General features: G+C 34.7%; 2 protein-coding genes across 6 annotated transcripts in view; one reads left to right on the forward strand and one right to left on the reverse strand.

The window, feature by feature from the left end:
• Positions 1–6,278, forward strand: part of LOC134844175 (vasoactive intestinal polypeptide receptor-like) — an 87,067-nt gene extending 80,789 nt beyond the window's left edge. For 4 of the 5 annotated variants that reach the window (XM_063860729.1, XM_063860732.1, XM_063860731.1 and 1 more), the window contains one exon: positions 5,943–6,278. In XM_063860729.1, the coding sequence (XP_063716799.1) occupies positions 5,943–6,194 (252 nt within the window). In that variant the 3' untranslated portion in view covers positions 6,195–6,278. The remainder of the gene's footprint in view (positions 1–5,942) is intronic. The other variant, XM_063860733.1, reaches the window with a different exon arrangement.
• The window catches only part of LOC134844305 (ATP-binding cassette sub-family C member 4-like), a 463,247-nt gene that overhangs the window by 268,746 nt on the left and 173,547 nt on the right, over positions 1–20,954 (reverse strand). The window lies entirely within an intron of this gene.

The following is a 20,954-nucleotide window of genomic DNA, read 5'->3' on the forward strand; positions in this document are numbered from 1 at the left end:
TGCAAAGTTGTTGAAGTTTGGCCAATTTGTGCTATTTATTTATTTCGTGCTATTAAAAAGTGAGATGCACGCTTGAAACCGTTTCAAAATTAAATTGCTTTCGTTTGATTCCGTGAAAACCGTACCAGAATTCAAAATTATGTCATTTTGTGTCTTACAAAGAATGGGGGTAGGGTGGTTGAACTAAAGTAAAAATGAAAGAAAGTGATTTTTTTTCTAAATTCCTTCCAATTATTTGATAATTTGACAGTTTTTTTCTATGAATTTAAATGATAGCCGGATCTTTTAGGCCTTCGACTTGATACAACTAGTCCTGTTGTTCTAGCTTTTGAAAAATATACGTGAAGATGAAATATTTGCGCCTCGAGTTTTTTTTTGGAGACACTTCTCGACTTTTTAACTAACAATTTTTGACGAAATTTTTTCATACAAAAGCATATTTTAGTGGTGATTGTTTGTAAAGTTATGGAGGCTCCAAGATTGCCAATTAGGCCAAATTTTGAAAATTAAAGCGACACACAATTTTTCCTATTAACTTTTACTCGGAAACTAAATCCATCCTGGAAATTGCTCCAAATTGAATTGAGGAATAATTTTTTGATAGATTTAACTCTTTGCTATATGTTAAATTGATCACTTTGAACAACAAAAAGTTTGCGGGGGATTGTTTTTGCAATACACCTTAAAAGGATGTCGGAACCTTTGTTTGAGTGATCAAAGCTAACGCGAAAAATTACAAACATTTGAGAGGTTTTTTTAATGAGACGCTTTCTCATCAAACATTTTTATCATTATGATCGATTTTTGTTGCAAATTTAGGAGGGACGGAAAGGGACGTTAATTGAATCAAAGAGAGTCAATTAAAATCAGCAAAAAAAGAAAAACAGAAAAAAAAATTATGAAAATTTTTATATGATGTAACGCGCATTAAGCCAAAAGCAACTTCTATCCGTGAAACTGCAGTGCGGGAGGTTACTGAACGCGTGACTGAAAGATTTATGGCATGGGATCAGTTGTTTTTTTTTTCAGCCGATTTTGAAAACCTAGTAAAAAGCTACCAGGAGGTTGGGGTGTGGTAAAATTTTCAAACCATATTTTTGTTATTGGCATTCTAAAAGTTTTCAAAATGTTTTCTCGATGTCAAGAAAAAAATATGGAGAATGTTGAGTTTGTTTTTCTTTTCAGACACATGGAAGAATTTGACGAACAGCTTAACCCTCCATATTTATGTTTGCTCGCTGTTTTGAGTTTTTTACCGCTTTCTTACGCACTTTTCACCTAAATCCCTAGCCCTCTATTATAGCAGGAAACTACAACAACCATTTCTCAAAAAAAACTTTCTTTATTTTTAGAAATGTTTTGCTTCTTTCAATTTGGTCGAAACTTTTTTGCTACTTGTGCAGCAACCCGTTTTTTGTTATTCTAAATAACAATTAGAAAACAACATCAATTTTCAACTTTTCGTTTCATTATGTAAGAGTAGCCATTTTCCTTGTTTTGCATAACTAAAATTGTCCCTTGATATTATCATTCATTTTGATTAAAAGGCAAATAATTTTGCATTTGCCACTTTGCCGCTTTGCGTGTTTCCCTATATACATTAACGAAAACGCCAGTAATTCAATTTCATAAAGGCAGTTTTTCGAATAATGTTGTTCCGACTTTCGAAGAAAGTGCGGAATACCTATGCTTCGTGTGATTTTTTTAACTAGTTGGTTTTTGACTTGTTAACAAAACTTTTTTGATGGCTTTAAAAAAAACATCTGAGAGAAATTGTTATCTTAAACTCAATTTTGAATAAACCATTTTTCGTAAAGTTACAAGTATTTGAGATAATTAAGGTTCGATATATTGCGTACTTATAACACGCGCAGGACGCAAATTAATGCGTTTCAAATTGAATTGAGGCTAGCAATTTAATCCTTTTATCACAATACGAGGCGCTAAATACCCCTTATATTTTACATAGCGTTTGAGGGGATTAAAATGAAGAAAAAAGGAAAAAAAATCCCTTCTTTTATCTCACTTATTTTTCAGCTATTCAACCATTTTTTTTTCAACTGGCCTTAAATGCAGTCGGAACATTCAGGGCTTTGTCCTGATCTACGAGCACCCTTGTTTGCTGTATTGCGGTCTGTTCAATAGTGCAAGAGAGGTCTGGTTGTCACTGTTTTATCCGAGAGAGAGCTAAAATTGATCAAATATAATGAGAAGTAGAAAAACTGTTATGCAAGTAGCACAAAATAACTGATCACAGTTTTTGCAGCGATTTTAAAATAAATTAGTAAAATTGTTGGTTTTTTGTTTCAACTACGCGCTAGATATGTGAGGAAACGATTAAAACTGCAAAATTTATAAAAAACGCGCAAGTTACAGAAAACAAGGTATTGGGCAACTTTTGGTCCAACTTTTTATGTTAAATGAGGGGATTACTGTTCACCTTTGGCGAAATTGGGTTGAAGATTAACATCGTGTAAAATTAGTTGCAAGTACTAACCAGACAACGGCTCTCTTCTCTTAAATCAGTACACGATGCCACAGGTCCGTGCTTTGAAGTACGATTGCGCTTGATCACCTGGTTTTGCGTAGAAAAAAAACACCCTGGGCCAAAATTCTTTCTCACCCACAGGGGGTGATTGAAACACGAACTGAAATTTATTTTCTTGACCAAATTTGAAAAAATGGAAGTTTTTCTACTATTTTGACCAAGTCTATTTTCAATTTAAATTTTGAGAAACAATTATTATTGGCTTTTTTTGTCTTGACAGGTTTTTTTTGAAAAAAAATTGCTTAAATTTTATTCAATTTTTGTGAGCAATTTCTGTAATATTTTGTATCTTTGATTTACTTCAAACACTACAAAAGTAAAGGATGCAGCTTGAAACTGGAATCCAATTGGACAGACAGCTTACTGCAGTTTTTTTATTGATCTTTTCAATTAGCCTGCAAAATATATTAAAGGCCAGCGTTGCTGTATTTTAAAAATTTTCAATTTTCTGCTTTTTATGGAAGCCTAACAAAGAAGTTTCATCTAGGGTCAGGTTGTGTTCGATAATTTTTCCGAAAACAAATTTATCGTAATTTTTTCAGGCTCAAAGTTTGACTTGACCTATTTTTTCTTCATAATTTGACACTGCTTCTGAAACAAACGAAAAAATATCTTTCATCTTTTTATTTGTGATATCGGATGAGTTAACCAAGAAAAAACACCTTGTAAGTTAATCAATGATTTACAAATACCCTGTACAATTTTTGCTGTAAAAATAAGCAAAAAAAATAAAACTCATTAGCCATTTTGAACTCACAGGTTATTTGTATAATTTTCATATCATTGTTTTTTTTTTACATTTCTTCATCACTTTATCATAAGTGTGTCTGTGATTTCTTTTAAAATTTTTTTCTATTGTTTCTAAAAATTGCTATGATAGCTTTTTTAAATCACAGGAGCGCGGCCTTCATTTTTAATATTACAAAAATCGATGGCCAAAAAATCTGTGAGAAGTAACGCCTCAAAAAATTCTCATTGTCAGTCGACTTGTTCTGCTTTCGATATTATACTAAAACTTGCATGATAATCATTTCTTTTATATAATCTCAAGTTTTTAGCACTTCAATTAAATATACCTGTAGGGTTTCAACGAAGGGCTGATTTAGAGGTGAAGGGGATATGTCTTCCACGGGGATTCGACCCCCTCATATTTCAAAGAATGCCCTTTTGTACTACTTAACGATATTCAGTTTCACTTTTGGCGCCAATACATAATATTTTGACGGTGAAAAAGGAGCCAACAAAACGTCACATTTGGTAATAAATTTCCCAAAAATGAGATTTTTTGCTAGTTTTTTTTTCATCAAAAGTTTGCAATTAGCGCGGAAATTATGGAAATATAGGGTCTTTATAGTAAGTTGGAAGACTTCGAGAAATTTAAAAACTAGCAGGATCACTAAAAATTAGTTCATCTATTCAACTGCCGCTGATTTGAAAATTTTTTTATGTCTCGGGTTCACAAAAAGAGCAATTTTCATTAATAAAAAAAGATGTTCAATTTATTTTTCTTATAGATAGAAGTTAAGATAATTTCAATAATTGCGGTATTAATTTCGCTAGCAAAAATGAGGAAGTAAATGGATTCACTTGTTTGCACTGATCCATGCCAGAAGCAATCGCCAAAGCTTTTCAAATTCTTTTGCTGGTGACATAATTCTAAGGCTCTATATTTGCTTCAGTTTAAGCAGGGGCGGATCTAGGTTTTTCTCGAGGGGGGGGGGGTGGAATGTGGAACAGGCAAAACTTTGAAAAAACAGGCCAAAAAAGGCGTTTTTAGGCACTTTTTGTAAAATTTTGACCAAAAAATTGCATTTTTTCGGCGTGCGCTCGCCCCTCAATCTAATATATTTTGCGCCAAAGCCGCCTTTAGAAAAAATTTAGGGTCAGTCAAAAAAAGGATATCTCAAAATAGTACAAAGGGGGACCCTTTGGGTCGGCAGGCGGTCGAATCCCTGAGGGCGAAAATGTCCGCTCCCCTCCCATTAACCTGCTGGTGAGTTTAAGTAAAAATTTGTTTTGAAAATGAAGCTTTTTTTAAATGCCCGGCTTTTCCGATGCAAAGTTGTATGATTAGTGTTTTTCCAATAGAGAAAACATATTTTTAATATTTTTTGTATTATGTCGTAGAACACAACCAACATCCAAAATAGGTATCAAATGGGAAACTGATAGATTATACCGCAATCATAGAGCAGAACAAATTTCACTTTGAGATATACCAAGTACGTTAAACTATTGAATTCTCTGCAGTACGCCATGAAAAAAAATATCAATTTTTATATATATGTCTATAAAGCCTTCAACTCCAAAAAAATAGATTGAGTGAAAATTATGGCCTATTCATGGACTTGCAAGAAAGCTTTAAGCGTGTGATTTTTGTTTATTCTGTGCAAAAAAGTTTTGCCGGGACCACGTTATTGGAAGTTTTTGCCTAAACAAGAAAATTTTTTGGAAAACCTTCAATTCAGTTTAGAATTGGTTTCGCGACTAAAATGAGAATTAATTTTTTTTCAAAAATGCAAAAATGGCATTAAAATTAATGGCGTAATGATGACAAAAATATTGTTTTGTGAAAATTTATTCTAAATGTTTTCTTAGTTTTTGTTTGAATATTAAAAAACGCGGTTCATAAAACTTCGTAACTCTATGGAATTTTTCTATAGAATTTTAAGGGAATTGCTTGTTCAGCTTTTTTTTGTTCCAATTGTGCAATAATTCGGAGAATTTCTGGTCTTGTCATCATCATTTTATTCATTGTTTCTGCCAAGTACTGATTAAGAATTTTCTCGAGAAAAGGGTTTTCAGTTTTTTTAAAAAAAATCTTGTCAAATTGTTTATAGATCATCGACCAAATTGATTTTCCGAGCTCTCCAGAGCAACTAAAGGACTCTTCCTGCATAATGTTTCTTCGCCGGAGGCAAATCTCTAAATAACAACCGAAAATTGCCATGCTGAGCATGACTTTTGACAAGGTTTTTGATATAAAAAATTGCGCACTCCCTGCTCAACATTAGTTAATAAAAACTTTTAAAAAGGCGACTCAAGAAAAATTTCAGATTTGGTCGGCCAAAAATGAGGACACTGTGCGATGCCAGGGGGTCGAATCACTAAGACAAAAAGTCCACCTCACCCCCGCCCTTCAAATTGGTACTGGCTCGCCTACCAATATTTAAAGTCGGATTGTGTTTTTTGAGACAGCATTATTGAGGGATAACAAAACCCAAATAACGTTTAGCTACAGCTGAATGTTTGATGTTTCGATTTGCTCAAAAAGTCGAGCGTCAACTAGTAAAAAAGTAAGTAGTGGTGTTTCGACCCAGTGTAAAACATATAATAGCAATAGTGGATTTTTTTCAAATTTATCACACAGCAAATGTATTTTCTATTTGTTCAGATCGGCCGTGACAGGCCCTGTTATGTCATCTACAAATCTATAGGAGGCGGATCCTTCAAAAAGAAAGAGGCCAACAACAGTGACAACATCGACGATAAAAACAACAACAACAACGTCTGTACAGACGAAGCCATCAAAAATGACACGAGCTGTAAAACTCATAAACTCAGAAATGACAACTGCAAAATTTTAACCAATAATTGCAAAGGTAATGCCAAGAGCAGAAAAATTGTTAAAAACGCAGTTTTATAAATTTATCTTTTGCGGGTTCAAAATTGTGCTTGAAAAATTCATGTTATTGTAAGAAATATTCAAATTCAAATGTCAGATTGTAAATTGAGGCAGATTTTAATATCAATTTTTTGAAGATTTGTTTCCTGAAGTTTATTAAACCAGTAGCGGTTTTATGAAGGGAGTGTCGGCGGAGATTTGACAACCTCACCAGCTATACGGTCTCCATTTGACACCGTTTAACATTTCAATACATTTTTAGAAGTTGCCTTTAGCGCCAATATAAACTAATTTTATGGCAACAAATATTTTTACGAAGCTGACCGAAATTGTCAAGAAATTTTTGGCAGAAATTTTTTGATGCAAAATTTGGTTTGCCAAAATTGTCCAGTTTTTGCGCTTGAGAATTTCCCGTTGACTTAAAATTTCCCACATGAAACCTTCGTCCAGTCACTTTTTGCGTCGTCCTATTTTGACAAGTCCATTTCAAACAACCTGAAGCAGAGTCAAAAGTATCAATACTAATAATAGTAATTGCGGTTTGGGCGATTCGCAGAGGATCTATGAAAGACTTGTCTCAGCAAGTTACTTTTGTAATATTTCACCATAATACAGAATAAAATATTGTGCAGAGGAGAAACTCTTTTTCTGCGCCTCAAGGCCGTTTTTTGTCTACAACTTTCACGTGCTACCTTTATTGCAGTCGAAATTGGTCGGACAGCGGTAGAACTAAATTAGAAATCAAATGAGAGCTCCTGTTCACATTCTATCATTGTCTTGGCAGGAGATCGAATGCACGATATGACGATCTCAACGCGAACGCCTTGCCAATACGCTAAGTGCCTCAATACTGTTTCTGAGTTTGACCCTCTTCGCATATGTTAATCTGTCGCATGAAACAGTCTTCCGTTAAGATACAAATGCGAGCGACCGCGCATTCTCGATAGAAACTTGTTTGAATTGATGATCAAACCGACCATTTTTGGATCCAGGAGGGTGAAGTTAAAAACAAGAGTTAGTCTCTCATCAAAAAAGACTGTTCGTATCAATGCGGAAACATCAGTGTTATTACTGCTTTTTTTCGCCTTGCAAATCGTTGTGACACAAGCTTCACATCCTATTCCGGTTGAGCGGTTTTCAAGACAAGAGTAAAACGATGTATGTTTTGGAAGGCTCACTGTGATATTAAAGTCAGCGGTTGACAAGGTCATCCTACAAAAGTATTATGACAATAATGCTTGTTTTGCGAGTTTTTTTAAGTTTGAGTGAGGTTAAAACTATTTTTTTTTCGGAAACCATCCCTCATAACGCATAAACACCCTATAAGCAACTATAAAGAGATATATTTTGCGCAGTGCTCAATTTGTCTCTCGAAAAGATAACTGAATGTTCTTTCAGATTTTTTTCGCGTAGCGAACTCGCTGTTAAGGAAGTTTCAGTTCCTTTTCCAGTTAAACAGTTTCCAAAAGGGAAGTGATAAGAGTTTTGTAAGGTTTTCTATGATTTTAAAGTCAGCAGTTGACTAACCTATAACGTACTTTGGCAATAAGGATTGTTATGGGAGTAGTTCTAAATTGAGTGAAGATGGTGAGAACGAATCCTACTGAGCTCTCACAGCAAACGTATGTTACGACTAGAGAAAACGAAACTATAAACATTGGTCAAATGTTACCTGACTCAGTGAAATAGCATATTCGAATTAAAAGAAAGTTTGCGCACCAGCAATGACAAATATGAAACAAAATCATTTTAGAACCCTAAAAAATTCAGATGCAATAAAATGGATTTGGCTTGTTTCTTAGGCCAGTTAAAGTGAGCTTCATTGAACCTGCGAAAAGTCTATTTGGATCGATTCAAAAATTGATTTAAACTGATTCAATATCGAAACCAGAAAAAAAATGTTTTCGGATGATTTTAAAGCCGATTTGAATCCTTCTTTTTTATTCATATAGTTTTGCTTTTAGGAGATCTTAGATTGATTTAGATTTATTTCAATCCACCTTTTATCATAATAGTTTTAATTTGTTTTTTTTCAGACTTATTTTTGAGCTCATGCTTGAGCTGAATAGAAAATCAAAGATCAATTAACATGCAAGTTTTTTTGCAGCATTATTAAATGTTCCGAATGGTTATTATCAATTTTTTTCTTTTCGCTCTACAAAATTGCGTCAAAAATGTTCATCTTAAGAAAATTATTTTAAGAAAATTCAATTAATTATTTGTATTATCACGGGAATCTTCAGGTTGCAGAAATTTTAAGGAACTCTCAATATTCCTGAAGTACTGTAGAACACTGTTACACTGCGGATAGTTTTCTAATTACAAGTTTTTGCTCAAATTCTGGAGCAAAAAAGTTAACTTGAAATTTGCTTGAGACTACAAAGTTGATCTTTTTATAGCCCCAAAAATTTATTGAGATTCTTATTATTCAAAAGTCTTAAGTAGCTACAAAAGTCCATCAAAACGCAATTTTTAGACCCTCAAATCGATCCGATGAATTCAGGGGATGAATTGAGTTAAATTTATTTGAAATTTATTTTCAATTTCTAATGTTTTCAAGATAAACCAAGTGGTGTTTTTTCAAAAAATATTTTAAAATGATTTCAGCCAATCCAAACCCAGTGTTTCAGTCTTGTTTTCATGACAGAGTACGCACACGCGGTCTTGATCAGTTTTTTTTTAAATCATTGAAGTCATTGTTAATTGTTATCCTTGCTTTGTTTATGGTCGTTGAGTGCGTCTTGATTTTTAATTGAATAATTGCATCATTTAGTACGTCTTTTAGTTGGAAGCTTTCGCGCTGACTCAAAGTAATTTAGATCCTTTACCGTGAAATAAACAGAGTTGAAGCATCACTTCAATTTTTTTTTGATTTTGAAACATGAGTCAAAATTGACCTGAAAGTTAAAAATTCTGGCCGTTTTGGCGATAATCGTATTTTAATTAACCAAACCGAGGACGTAGCCGGTGAATTAGTTCTTTAGTGCGACAACCCGGGTTGACCAAAAATGCTACTCATACAAATTTCATAAATGGAAAAACGCTAATCATACACTTTTCATGTAGTTCCATTAGCACAGAAAGCTGCATGAAAGGTCGCTGATAAGTGATTTTTCATATATGAAAATTGTACTACTAGTATTTTTTCATATATGGAGAGTGTATGACTAGCATTTTTTCATATATGGAAATTTCTAATGTTTTCAAGATAAATCAAGTAGTGTTTTTTCAAAAAAAATTTTAAAATGATTTCAGCCAATCCAAACCCAGTGTTTCAGTCTTGTTTTCATGATAGAGTACGCACACGCGGTCTTGATCAATTTTTTTTTTAAATCATTGAAGTCATTGTTAATTGTTATCCTTGCTTTGTTTATGGTCGTTGAGTGCGTCTTGATTTTTAATTGAATAATTGCATCATTTAGTACGTCTTTTAGTTGGAAGCTTCCGCGCTGACTCAAAGTAATTTAGATCCTTTACCGTGAAATAAACAGAGTTGAAGCATCACTTCAATTTTTTTTGATTTTAAAACATGAGTCAAAATTGACCTGAAAGTTAAAAATTCTGGCCGTTTTGGCGATAATCGTATTTTAATTAACCAACCCAAGGACGTAGCCGGTGAATTAGTTATTTAGTGCGACAACCCAGGTTGACCAAAAATGCTACTCATACAAATTTCATATATGGAAAAACGCTAGTCATACACTTTTCATGCAGTTCCATTAGCACAGAAAGCTGCATGAAAGGTCTCTGATTAGTGATTTTTCATATATGAAAATTGTATGACTAGTATTTTTTCATAAACAAAAATATTGATTTTTTACATTAAAAAATATCAAAAATTTTTGGTTGTGTTCGTAACTGAACACAAGTTACAAAAACCTTGGTTACTCAAACGTAGAGTAACCAAAGGTTTGACTGTCTCGAATAAAAAATGCGTTGGAAGTGGCCTGAAATGTCTTACTTCTGTCTTGCCCAAAAAATAAACCGAAAGTATCAAACTTTTAATTTTTGGCAAAAAGTTTCAACTAATATGATTTTTAAAATTTGAATTTTTAAATTATCAGACATTGGTCAATGCATACTAAAACATGCCATACAAAAAAGAAGAGATTTAGCGTTTATGAAAAACGTTTCTGAGCAATAAAGAAAAAAATCCAATATTAATGTATCCTGGACTACGTTATGCAGACAAATAATTAAATTTTTTTTGAATCATGTTTGTTTGAGTATAAAATTCGATATGCGGTTGAAAAAAAAAACAAAAAAGTTTTGGGGCAATTTTAGAATTACCTGGAAAAGTTTTTGTTGTGGAAATGGAAACTGTATGATAAGCATTTTTTTGACAAAAAAAAACTTTTTTTTTAGTTCGATACACCGAACTTTATGCCAAAACAAGAAAAATGTTCTTTGAAAACTCGATGACACCATTTTAGCAAAGTGTATGAAATTTGTCTGCTTTGTATTTTTCCATAGACTTAGTTTATGGTCCATAGACCTTATATTACCTTTTTTGGTCTATGAAGGTCAACCCGGAAAGAAAGCATAAAACTAGCGCTTATGAGGCTCTGACTACTTGCAAGGGCTCACCTTGTAAATTTTTGCGCAGTGCGATGTGAATTAGCAATCAGATGATAGCTGGGCACCATCACTACCGGGGCGGCACAATGTTTTTGGTATTTGAATGACATTGAAATTTAATTGAAGGAGTTTAAGACGTTATCTGGCCTACTTCAATAATTGTTTCAACTTTCAAAAAAAGTGACTGAATTTTTGTGCTCGGTGTGTTTTTATTTCCAGATGAATTTCAACTTTTTATTTAGTGATTGCTGGCTGAAGTTTTTAATTATCATCAGAAAGGTATTGTAGTTTTGAGCTTAAATTTGAAATGATATTTCACCTGAGATCATTCATCATAAAGTTGGTGTTTAAAAATGGTCAATTCAGTCCATTTTGGATAGTTAACTGCGGCTTACTTTGTGAGGTGAACGCGTAAGCGGAGATTTAATCTGCCTCAGAGATTAGTTTTTACCCATCTTCATCGCAATTTTGTTCAAGAGAAAAATTTCAACAACAATAGATTTGTTAATCTTGCTGGATGATTTTTCGAACTAAATCGCGATCAGATATTCCAGTGCTATCAAGTGTTTATAACAGTTCTGTTATATCATGAATGAAACCATCAAATGTCATACTGCTTTTTCGATTATTTTTGTCTAATTAAAGCTGAAAAATTACCATATATAAAAACAATTTGAAAATGCGACAGAAAAAATTAATTAGCTCATCACGCATTTTCGCTCTAGGCTCTGCCATTTCTTCCTCACCCGATTAATCAAAGAAAAATTTATGTTTTCTATTTTAATTGCTTTTAGCTACTGAAAGGCGTGTTAGAAAGAGCAGATAAACTAACATTTCATGGGACCTAGAAGCAAAGAATTAATAAGTCAACAGTTAAAAACTGTTGTTTCTGCGATTCAAAGCGGATCTATGAAAGTTTACCCAGCCTGTCTAAGCATAGTGGGTTCCTGCATTCGATATTCACGGGCATTAATCAATTATATCGGATTATCATTGTCAGTCTTAATAATTCTCAAATATAATCCGTTATAATCGATTTTGATGCTTTTTGTTAGAAGTTTTTGATAAAATTTGCAATTTTTTCCTCAAATTTATCTCATTTCCCGATCAGTGCAGCTGCTATGATTTACAATTGCTAGGTATGTTTTTTGCCATTGCCATGGTAAAACTCGTCATTCGCATACTATCCCCCTCAAGTTCAAGTAAGGGGTAGGGTTCAATGGTTGATACGGGGTGAGTATTTAATGGTTGAAGGGAGGGGTGGTTTATAGGAATGGGCTACTCAAGGGAAGGTGGAATTTACGTTGAGTCACCCCAGTTCAAAGGTAAAAACGCTGGGATGGGGTAAGCTGTAAACAGTGTGGGGGGGGGGGGGGAAGGTTGACAAAAGTGCAACAATAAAAAACAGTCAGAAAAAACATGATTTTATGCACTGATTTCATTTATTTTGTTTCTTGTTGCTAATTATTTTTATTTAGAACAAAAATTGAAACTATTTATGATTTGTCATACTTTTGCAGAAAAAGTGCAACAAGCTAAGTAAACAAATTTTCTGCAAAAAATAATAAATTATAATGGATTTTGTGAGAGAAAAAATCAATTTTCATGAGTTTCTGTAGATAAACAATGAAAAATAAAGGAAGAAAAAATTATAATGGACTATTTGATATGAAAAAATCGATTATATTATAATCCATTAAAAAGTTTCAAAGTTGTCATCTATAATCAATTAATTTATTCAATAGGTGTAACCAGCGTGGGGGGGGGGGGACAAAAGTGAATAAATTAATTGAATAAATTAATTGATTATAGATGACAACTTTAAAACTTTTTAATGGATTATAATATAATCGATTCTTTCATATCAAATAGTCCATTATAATTTTTTCTTCCTTTATTTTTCATTATTTATCTACAGAAATTCATGAAAATTGATTTGTTCTCTCACAAAACCCATTATAATTTATTATTTTTTGAAGAAAATTTGTACTAGAGTCTCCGTTATAATAGAGTCTCCTTTGTACTAGAGTCTCCTTTGTAAATCTTCGTTATAATCGATTATTATCGATGAAACTCCAGTGCGGGTTTCTCTTTTGTTCTCAAACTCCATGGGAAAATTTGTTGAGTGAAGCCTTTTTTCGCGACTCAAAACCGTCTTTTTGCGTCTAGTTTTTCCACGTGGAACCACTATTGCAGCCTAAATTTGTCAGGCTGTGATATGCCTCAAGCTAGTGGCCAAATGAGAGCTCGTCCTCACACGCACTAACATCACTGCAGGGGATTAATTGCACAACCTGACGCTCTGACAATCTTAGATCCTTCAAACCATTTCCATTTTTCTACACAAAGTTTTTGTTTTAGGAGCATTGCTCGACTTATTTTAAAACTTGAAAAATGCGCCACAATCTGATCCAGACCGAAATAGCATGTTTGCGCCTACAGTTTGAGTCTGGAAAGTCTTGACTGAACATACAAAAATTGTGTCGCGACATATAAGTCTGGACATATACAGCGAAAGGTTCGAGAAAGTCCGGATATAAAATTGTGAAAGTCAGAAAAGAAAGTTGCGAAAGTCTGGTCGATATACGAAAGTCTAGAATAAATTTGGGAAAGTCAAAACATTTTTTTCCAGAATTTCGCGACTTTATTCAAAACTTTAACGACTTTTTTTGCAGGTTGTGAAGACTTTGCAGTCTTTCGCAGCTTTATTTCCACACTTTTGCAACACGGCGCAATTTTCGCGACTAGGCATGATTTTCGCGACACACTGCGCGACTTTTAATTGGTTCCGGAAGAAGTATGAACCACGTTGCAATGTGAGGAACCCTATGACGATAACCAAACACCTGCTGCGATTCTGCATTGAGGGCCTGGATTCGGAAGCGACAGAAGTTCAAAGGGAAAGTTTGGAATGGGCATAAAATACTCGAAATAGATGAACTAAAAAATAAAATAATCAAACTGAAGTAACGGAATAAAAGAACTTACCTACGCAACATCGGAAGTTCAAGTATGAAAATCAAAATGTAAGAACAAATTATGATGCCAGGCTCTATTTTTAACTATGCACGAAACGTTGCTTTCTTGGCATAATTCCTGATTAAATTAATTAAATGATTCAGCGGTAATTTTCTATGAATTCCAACAGATTTTTATTGAGCTCAAAAAAAGCAACAAATTTTTACCCGTAGATTTTGAAAATACACGCGTTTTAACCGTTACAACTCACGCGGGTCGAAGTCTCAGACTCATGTCTAGACTTTTGCAACAAATTTTTGGCATGTCCAGACTTTCGCGACCAAAATTAGGCGTGTTCTGACTTTCGCGACCACCGGCGCGATCCCTGTCCAGAATTTTCAGGCACAATTCTCGACGCGAATCTGTTTCAAAATCAGGATATGGCGCAACCCACAAAGTCTGGTTATGTGTCTAGGACATCGGCCGGGGCTGTCCAGAAAAATGTCTTCCACAGTTTGTTTATACAAAATCTGCTGTAGCTAAAATCCTGATTTATTGAACAAAAACAGTTACCTGTCCAATTTTTTGTTGTTTTTATCCTCACTAGACTTTCATGGATAAAAATCAATTATTCTGTTTTTTGTCAGTTTCTATAAAAGTTAAAAATAGTTGAGTATATTCGATTTAAAATGGGTTATAATAAAATTTTGTCATAAAAAAACGAAAAGATGTAAGATGTCAATGCATTTCGAGTAACACAACTAATCGTCATGACATATCTGAAGAAGAAAAGAACACTGTAAAAAACGCAATAAAATTAAAAACACTGGTAGCACCATAAAGGAATTTTTATAAAAATTATGGGTAGGCGACAACGAAGTTGCAACAATACTGAACCACGCGCGGCCCTATTCGAGTCCACGGAATCTCACTAACAACTCCTTCGATTTGAATTCGTCGCGAATATTAATGGATGGTCGTAATAAATAAAAAAAATTGTTCCAAAATTCGAAGAAAACGGTTTATTTATGTTTGGTGTGTTTTTTTAATGAGTCCATTTTCGGCATTTTTAATAACTTTTATTAGTTATAAACTTTCATACCCCATTGAAGATATCGACTACCTGAAACCAAATTAAACCAAATTTTATTTCCGAACATTTTTTCCAAAGTCCTGTGAGTTTGAAAAAGGCCAATTTGGCAATGCTCCAGACTGATTCATTTGCGCTTTGACGATTTACATTATAAAGCTGAAAAGGTATCGCGCATTATGCATGCTTGGTGGTTTATCCCGCACACCAAAATTGTTACAACCTTAACTGAGGCTAGCTAATTGGTCGTATTAGTTTTGTACGACTAAAATTTTCTCACTTGGTCTTTTATTTTGTCCAAATTATAAATTTTTTCAGTTTTTTTTCCAAAATTTATTCGTTAAGGCTTAGGGGGCAGTCGAAACATTCAAAGCTTTGTCTGATATACGAGAAACCTTGTAACCGATTATAATCAATTACTTTGGGTTAAAATCAATTTAATGGATTATAGTAAAATCATTTTCTTTTGGAATTTGCTAGAAATCTCAAACACAATACAGTAGATGCAAAACTTAACAATTGTTTTTGATATTACAATTTTATTTTATCCTTTAAGTTTCTCTTGTTTTGCTGATCTTTATTTACTTCTCCTCTCATCCATATAACAACGATCTTCGCCGCTTACACCTCCTAGCTTCCACATCCTAGCTTGCAAGGTTAGAAATTTAATGTTGATACTATGCAATTTGGACCTTGATTCGGAGGGGGCGTTAGACAGTGCCGAAGTTAGAGAGTGCCGAAAAAGGCGGGAAATATTGGAACGCAATTTAAGAGGCTAGCTTTTGGCGGGAAAATTAATAATGACACTTGAAACTTGTTCAGACTCAATTTTAGCGCCAAAATCGATGAGCAAACAAAACTTTCTTTTCTTTTCTCAATTAGTTCACGACAAATAAGTCAGTTTCTTTCATTTTCGGCACTCTTTAACAAATTTTTGTTTTCGGCACTCTCTTACTTCGGCACTGTCTTACCCAACCGATTCGGACGCGTGAAAATTTCAAAGGACGCGACAAAGTTTCAACCGACGCGACAAAATTTAAAACTGAAAAAAATAGATTCAAGTCGCAAAACAATTGAGTGTACATGTGTTTTAATGTGCAGTTAGCCAGACCAGCATCGTTGGAGATCATCTACAGGGCTACACAGAGTTCTCAATGTCAAGATTATGACATTTTTGGGATGAACTGTTGGGCGCGTCCGGCGTGCTCTCGCGGATTTTATGCGACTTTGAGGCCTAATTCGGCCGGAGCAACAAGTCTATTGCGGTCACCGAAGTAATGTTTTGGGGACAGTTCAAAAAATATCGTGGTGTAAGGGGTGCTGGGTAGTGCTGTCAGTTAGGGGAGACGTTCAGGCCTGTTCTATTTAACCAAGAGTTAAGGTAGGGACTGTAATTGGATGTTTTACAAAAAAACTAAGCTGGCTGAAATAATTTGAGGTATTTGAGCGTATTTTTCAAAAAGGGAGCGGCTGGTGCGTGGGAAAAGAAGCAATGAAATCAAAGAATTAAATTGAGTGAGCGAAGTGAGAAAGCTTACGGTGATGTCTCCCTTTAAATCACTTGCACTCTGAGTGTAGGTGCTCACTCGTGATCACTTTAGTGCAACGGCCACTCTCCAAAGATCTGTGTTTTGCCCTGATTACTTTTTACCAATTGAGTTATTTCTGGCAACAAGAGCTTCTGCTGATCAGGCTTAATCAAAAATCATGCTGATTAAAGTTTTTTAAATAAGTTTTACACTCTTTTTCGACTGGTTTTATTTTTTGCCCGACAGTACCGTCAGGACCGATATCCTGCGCATGTCTTCATTTGTTTTTTGTCTGCTTGAGATTGCTACTAAGTGTAGAGGAGGGTTGGTTCGATTAAACTGTGTACAATTTTCCCTGCACTACCATTTTTCTCAGTAAATTTAGTTGTTTTTGGAAAACTGCAATGTGTACCTTGTTTTCGCGCAGTAGTTTTGTTATTTGGAATGCTTTACCGGATTTGTCAGTAACTTTAAGTTTTAGTAGTTTGAGGGGCTTAGTGGGTGATTTAGAGTTATCCGTAAGGGGGTCTTTGAAATGTGGCTGGATGCTTTAAGTAGTCGGGTGGCTTTTAGCATGAGAACTTGTGTTTGTAACACGTTTTTTTTTGTCCTTTGACTGTTAGGGTTGTTTGATAGTATATTATTTGGTTTTTACACATGTGGTGCCGTGATTGTGGTACTTTGATTTTTTTTATTTTTGCACCACACAATAGCTCCTGTGCCCGCAAATTTTGAGTTTACTTCGGGAACAGGTAGAGAGACAAGGCCGGGTAGGGAGCCGGTACGTCCAAATAGGATACAAATTTTTAGGCGGAGCAGCCCAGCCTGTTTTGGCTGCTCAAAAACCAGAAACGCAAATCTGCGCTCCTAAAAACGGAAGGGTTGTACTGCTGGCATTTGTCGTGACTGTATTTGTCCGTCGGGTCCATCGCGAGAAAGCGGCACCCCTGGACCAACGCGCCGTTACAAGTCGGGTTAGCCTGTCGCGCTCCCCACTTTACTGGTCAGAACTGCAATAACCGCTCTCAAAAATGCTGAAATTGACCGGGCCGCTGCATGTAGCGGAGCGCCGGTCATGCCGGTTGCGCCATTTCCTGGGTCGCTTCGGTCGCTCCGTATCTTCTTTTAGTCGCGAGAGTGATAAACTTTGACAAGTAACTTTGGTAAAAGTTGTTTCCCGGTCCACGCCTTTGTCACAAAAAGCGCGAGGGATCTGTTGGGATACGAAAGTCTAGAAACGCCGTTTTTTGTTGCAGTTTTCTGGACATGTCAAAATGTGGTTGCGAAAGTGTGGAAATGAAAAATTTTTGTCACAAAAATCTGAACATAAGTCGCAGAACTCGACCCGGGTGATCATCAAATACTCTGCTTCGCAAACAATTTTTGTGATTAGGAAAACTGATTAAAATGTTATTTTGAAAAAAAATTATTCAAAATTGACGTCAAAAAATATAAAAACTAAACAAACAGAAACAAAGAATTTATCTGCGCAACATCAGAACATCTTCAAGCCTTAAAAGAAAATTATTGGAACAAATTACGGTGTCAGGCTCGTTTTTGTAACTAAGCACCAAATGTTCTTACACAAAAAATTTAAATAATTTAGCGGTAATTGCATATGAGATCCAACTGATCTATATGGAGCTCCCATAAAACAACAAAAGCGGAAAATTTGTTTGTTAATCATATAATTCAGAGATACACGGGTTTTGGCAGTTACCTCTCAGTCCAGAAAAAAAAGACTTCAGTAGTTTGCTGTTAAAATTATTCCGGCGTTTTTTTATTTAATGTTTTTTATAAATTTGATTTAGTTCAAAAATTATCTTTCAATAAAAAAAACAGTCAGTATTAATGGATTTTTGTGGTGAGAAAATCAATTTTCATGGATTTATTTTGATAAAAACTTGATTATAAGGGAAGAAAAAAATGATAATAATGGATTATTTGGAGATGAAAAAGAATCGATCATAACCCAGTAAAAAAGATTTGATTTTCAAAACTGGTATCTATAATTGAAAATTTTGTCAAAAATTTTTGTCACTTAAAACAAATTATTATTAATTTTTATCGATGAAATTCCAGTGCGCGTTTCTCTTTTGTTCCCACTTTTCATGAGAAATTTTTCGCTGGAAGCTTTTTCGCCATTCAAGGTTTTTTTTTGTGTCTATAAATTTCATGTGGTACCACAATAGCAGCCTAGATTGCCAGGCTGCGGTAGACCTAGAGCTAGAGCAAAGTGAGAACTGGTCATCACCCACTATCAATGCCATGGCAGGGGATTAGTTGCACAATCTGACGCTCTCGAACTTAAAGCCTCACATCTATGCTAAGAACCTCCGCTATCCTAGGAGTTTATGTCAGAGTTCGAGCGAAAATTCATAGTCGATAAGGCTCTATAGTCGAGCTCAACGTTGTCGGATTATTTTGTACGATTTTTTTGGTGCTAAGTTCAAGCACAATCCAGTCTTCAAAACTTAGAATGCAGTCGATATTTACTTTTAAAATGCAAATGGCTGGAAAAGATTTTTTGTTGATCATACACAGGACCGCCACGAGAAGCCCTGCACATGATCCCAAGAAAGATGTGAACATATTTTGAAGCAATGACAAACTCATCACCGCAAAAACAGAAAGCTATAAAAACTCAAACTAATCATTCAGTCATCTACAAAAAGACAGTCATCAACCTGCTATACCAATTAATCATATTAAAAACGTTAGCACTTACGTTGGAGCTAAAAATGGAAATCAGTTTTTCTGACTGTTAAAAGATTTTTGATACATTTCAACGAATCGACTGTATCGAGGAAATGTCAATGGCAACCGGCAAAGATTTTTCCTCAATGGCACTCTAAATGGCACTCTAAATGTCAATGGGACTCTAAAGATTTTTCCTTTCTGTGAATTAAATTTGAAGTTTATAAAATCTTTAATCTGAAAAAACATAAAACATAATATTTGCATTTTTTGGAGCAATTAAAAACTATCGGCAAGCATATCAAGCAGTTTTCAGCGGCATAAATTTTTTTTTATCAATCATGAATAACCTTCAATTAATCCAATCGCTTGAAAGTCACCTTGAATTCGGAGCAATGAAGGCAAATCAACACTGGGCAACGAATTATTATGATTTTCAAAAACAAATAAGTGAACCTTCTTCATTTTAAAATTAAGAGCTGTTCGGATTTTTACAATTAGAAAAAAAACGTTATATTTTAAAATAATAAGCAGTACGTGTCTAAATAGGGGTTTCTATAGTTGGATGTCCATTTTGTCAAGTTGTAACCTTCACGGCTAGTTTTTGTTTGGAGGTCTTTCATCAATACGTGACTTCGGCAAGCGTTGATACGACTTTATAGAGGTGGTCGATGTAGATGTTCTTTTCTGTGATTTGCACCAACCTGACGAATTTGTCAGCGTTGTCTTTGGCAAATTGTCGCGTAGCGTAGCAAACCACCCAAAGTGAGTCCGTTGCACCGAAGATGTGGCGAGTATACTGGTAGGCGACAAGCTTGAGGTGATCGTCTTTCCATAGTATTTGTAATTAATCTTGTGACTTAACGAAGACTTGCATGAACAGTTCCTCGATGTCTGCTGAGATGCCAATTTGCTCTTCACGAAATCTCATGTGAGATACTTAGAAGATACTTAGGAGATATGTGAGATGCTTAGGATTACATACGGTAAATGTCACCCAAAATCGTTCACTGGCCCCCTCTTAGTTCTCGTGTCTCTCATTTCAAAACTCATGTTGTCTTTAGAGAACTTTACGGGATTTTATGGCCCCACTTTGGTGCAATAATGTCCCGTTATAAGTCTCTAACGGCAAAATGAGTTTATAAATTAAAGAAAAGAGAACTAAGAAGGGAACCGTGAAGGAGTCTGGGGGACAATTACAGTACCAAATCCTAAGTATCTCACAGGAGATGATAGAGAGGCAGATTGTGAGTTTTTATAATGGTATACGTATCGTTCTTTACCAAACAAGTTTGTCTGTTTGAGTCATTTGAATTAATACTCAAACAAGAAAGGTTACCAAGTTGAATAAATACTGGATCCATTTGCTAAAGTAACTTGGGAATTGATTTTATTTGATTTAGTTGGCGATTTTTTTTGTTAAATTTTTGTTGTTGTCAGAAAAGTTTTTGACAAGTGCATCAAAGTGGCGCAAAGAGCCTTTTTTGTCAACACGGGATACTCTATGTGGATTCCATTTGCCCATAAATCTGCACGCATACAAACGCTTGAATACTCTTAGCGCCCAAGCGATTGCAGACTCTGAAAGCAATGCTCAATTTTGGTTTGCACTATTTGAACCTTATACGTCACCTTCAATAAGATTAAAAAAAAACCACAATTATCTCTAATTTTTCTGGCTTAGGCAAACAAACAAAATCAGATCTCGTGAAATTTACCAATCGGCTGTAAAATGAAGCTGAATTTAGGTTTTGATCAATTTTCAATAAAACTTTTTGTCTATTCAATTTTTGGTGTCTAACCGAACAAAACTGAGTGTTTTTGAGTTTTTCCGTGGTTTTGATGACCCAATGAAACAAGGCCTTGCATATCAAAAATAATGGATAATTCAACAATTGTGAGTACAAAACAATCATGCTCGAGTCCCCT

The sequence above is a fragment of the Symsagittifera roscoffensis genome, chromosome 4, assembly GCF_963678635.1.
Source record: "Symsagittifera roscoffensis chromosome 4, txSymRosc1.1, whole genome shotgun sequence".
Lineage (NCBI taxonomy): Eukaryota > Metazoa > Xenacoelomorpha > Acoela > Convolutidae > Symsagittifera > Symsagittifera roscoffensis.